The 1764-nt window shown below is 37.7% G+C and overlaps 1 protein-coding gene across 1 annotated transcript; it reads left to right on the top strand.

Moving 5' to 3' along the window:
• Nucleotides 1–27: 27 nt before the first annotated feature.
• TM35_000083220 (sterol C-24 reductase) lies at nt 28–1512 on the top strand (the record flags this gene model as incomplete). The annotated part of the gene is made up of 1 exon (XM_029024187.1): nt 28–1512. The coding sequence occupies one exon, from the start codon at nt 28–30 to the stop codon at nt 1510–1512; it is 1485 nt and encodes a 494-aa protein (XP_028884590.1).
• Nucleotides 1513–1764: the final 252 nt, after the last annotated feature.

A 1764-nucleotide genomic window follows, 5' to 3' on the forward strand; every position in this document is an offset into this window, starting at 1 on the left:
TTTTTTTTGTTTGTTTTCTTCTCTACGATGCCTGCGAAAACCCGTCGTCAAAGTTCACGTTCACGTTCGCGTTCGCGTTCAACTCCACGAACTCCCAATTCTCAAGCCAAAATGGAAAGGGAAAAACTCACCGCTGAAGATTTGTACAACAAACCAGTGGTGAGGAATTTTACACCAGAGAGAGACACTTGGGATGGACACTATGAGTTTGGCGGATTGGCTGGAGTTCTTGGTATTATGATTGCATCTCATGTACTTATATTTTATTTTTGGATTTGTATTGAGAAGTTTGGAGGAACTATGATTTATCCCGGTCATCCAATGTTGAAGGGAGAATCCATGTTAACTGTGTTTGGTGATTATCTCCGTTTACATGCAGCCCCAAATTGGGAGACCTTTGGTGTTTTTACAGGTTTCTTATTAGTGGAGTATGCCCTGGCGGTGGTGCTTCCCGGTGTTCGTGTGAAGGGACTTCCCATTCCCAGTGAAAATGGATATCGCCGGGTTTATAAGTGTAATGCCGTACATGCATGGTATTGTATGCTTCTCATCGCAGCTGGATTACACTACAGTGGGATTTTTCCACTTTGGAAATTACGCAGAGATTATGGTCGTTACTTAACGGTGGCAACATTATGGGCGGATGTTATTTCCATCTCTGTTTATATTATTGGACTTCGCCGGCAAATTCGCATGTCCCACAATTTAATATATGATTTTTTTATGGGTTCTGGTCTTAATTTCCGTCTTCCTGGTGGTGTAGATGTGAAATTGTTTGCAGAATGCCGTAATTCATGGGTATTGTTAGTAATACTTACACTTGGAAATGCCGCGGCTATGCAAAAGGAACTTGGTTACATTACATGGAATATGTGGTTTATTGTTTTTGCCCAAGTTCTCTATGCAAATGCAATTCAAAAAGGTGAAGAGTGTATTATTACTACATGGGATTTATTTTATGAAAAATTTGGATGGATGCTTGCCTATTGGAATACATGTGGAGTACCATTCCTTTATTGTTTGCAGGGACTTTATATTCAAACCATTCTCAAAGATCGTGAACACAAACCTTGGCAATTGGGAATCATGTTGGCTGTTCTTATTCCTGCTTACTATATATGGGATAATGCCAATTCACAGAAAAATCGTTTCCGTATGAAACGCAGTGGTGTACCGGATGAAATTATTCGCCGTAAAGCCTTCCCACAATTACCTTGGGGATATATTGAAAATCCACGTGTGCTTCGAAGTGAACGTGGAGAACTCTTTGTGGATGGTTGGTATCGCTATGGTCGTAAATTACACTATACAGTTGATGTGACGATGGCTTTTCTTTGGGGAGCGGCCTGTGGATTTGATTCTTTTATTCCATTCTTTTATGTTTGTTTCTTTATTTCGCATCTTGTGGATCGTGAAATACGCGATGACCACCGATGTAGAAAGAAGTACGGCAAATTATGGGAAAGATACCTTGAAGTGGTTCCATACAAATTTATTCCAGGTATTTATTAGACTCCCAATAATATGTGTGTACTAGGATGTATTTGTTTGTTTGTTTGTTTGTTTTCCTTTTTTTTTTTTATTTCCTTTTATTACTGGGTTTAATGCCGAATATATGAATTTATTTCTTTTCTTCTCCTCATCATGGTTTAGTTGCTTGTTTCTTTTTTTCTTTTTTTTGGCATCTGTATTTATTTGAACTAGATAATATATATATATATATATATATATATATATATATATATTTCTATACCTTTCCTGTAT

The sequence above is a fragment of the Trypanosoma theileri genome (genome assembly GCF_002087225.1).
Source record: "Trypanosoma theileri isolate Edinburgh chromosome Unknown TM35_Tth_8_V1, whole genome shotgun sequence".
Taxonomy (NCBI): Eukaryota; Euglenozoa; class Kinetoplastea; order Trypanosomatida; family Trypanosomatidae; genus Trypanosoma; species Trypanosoma theileri.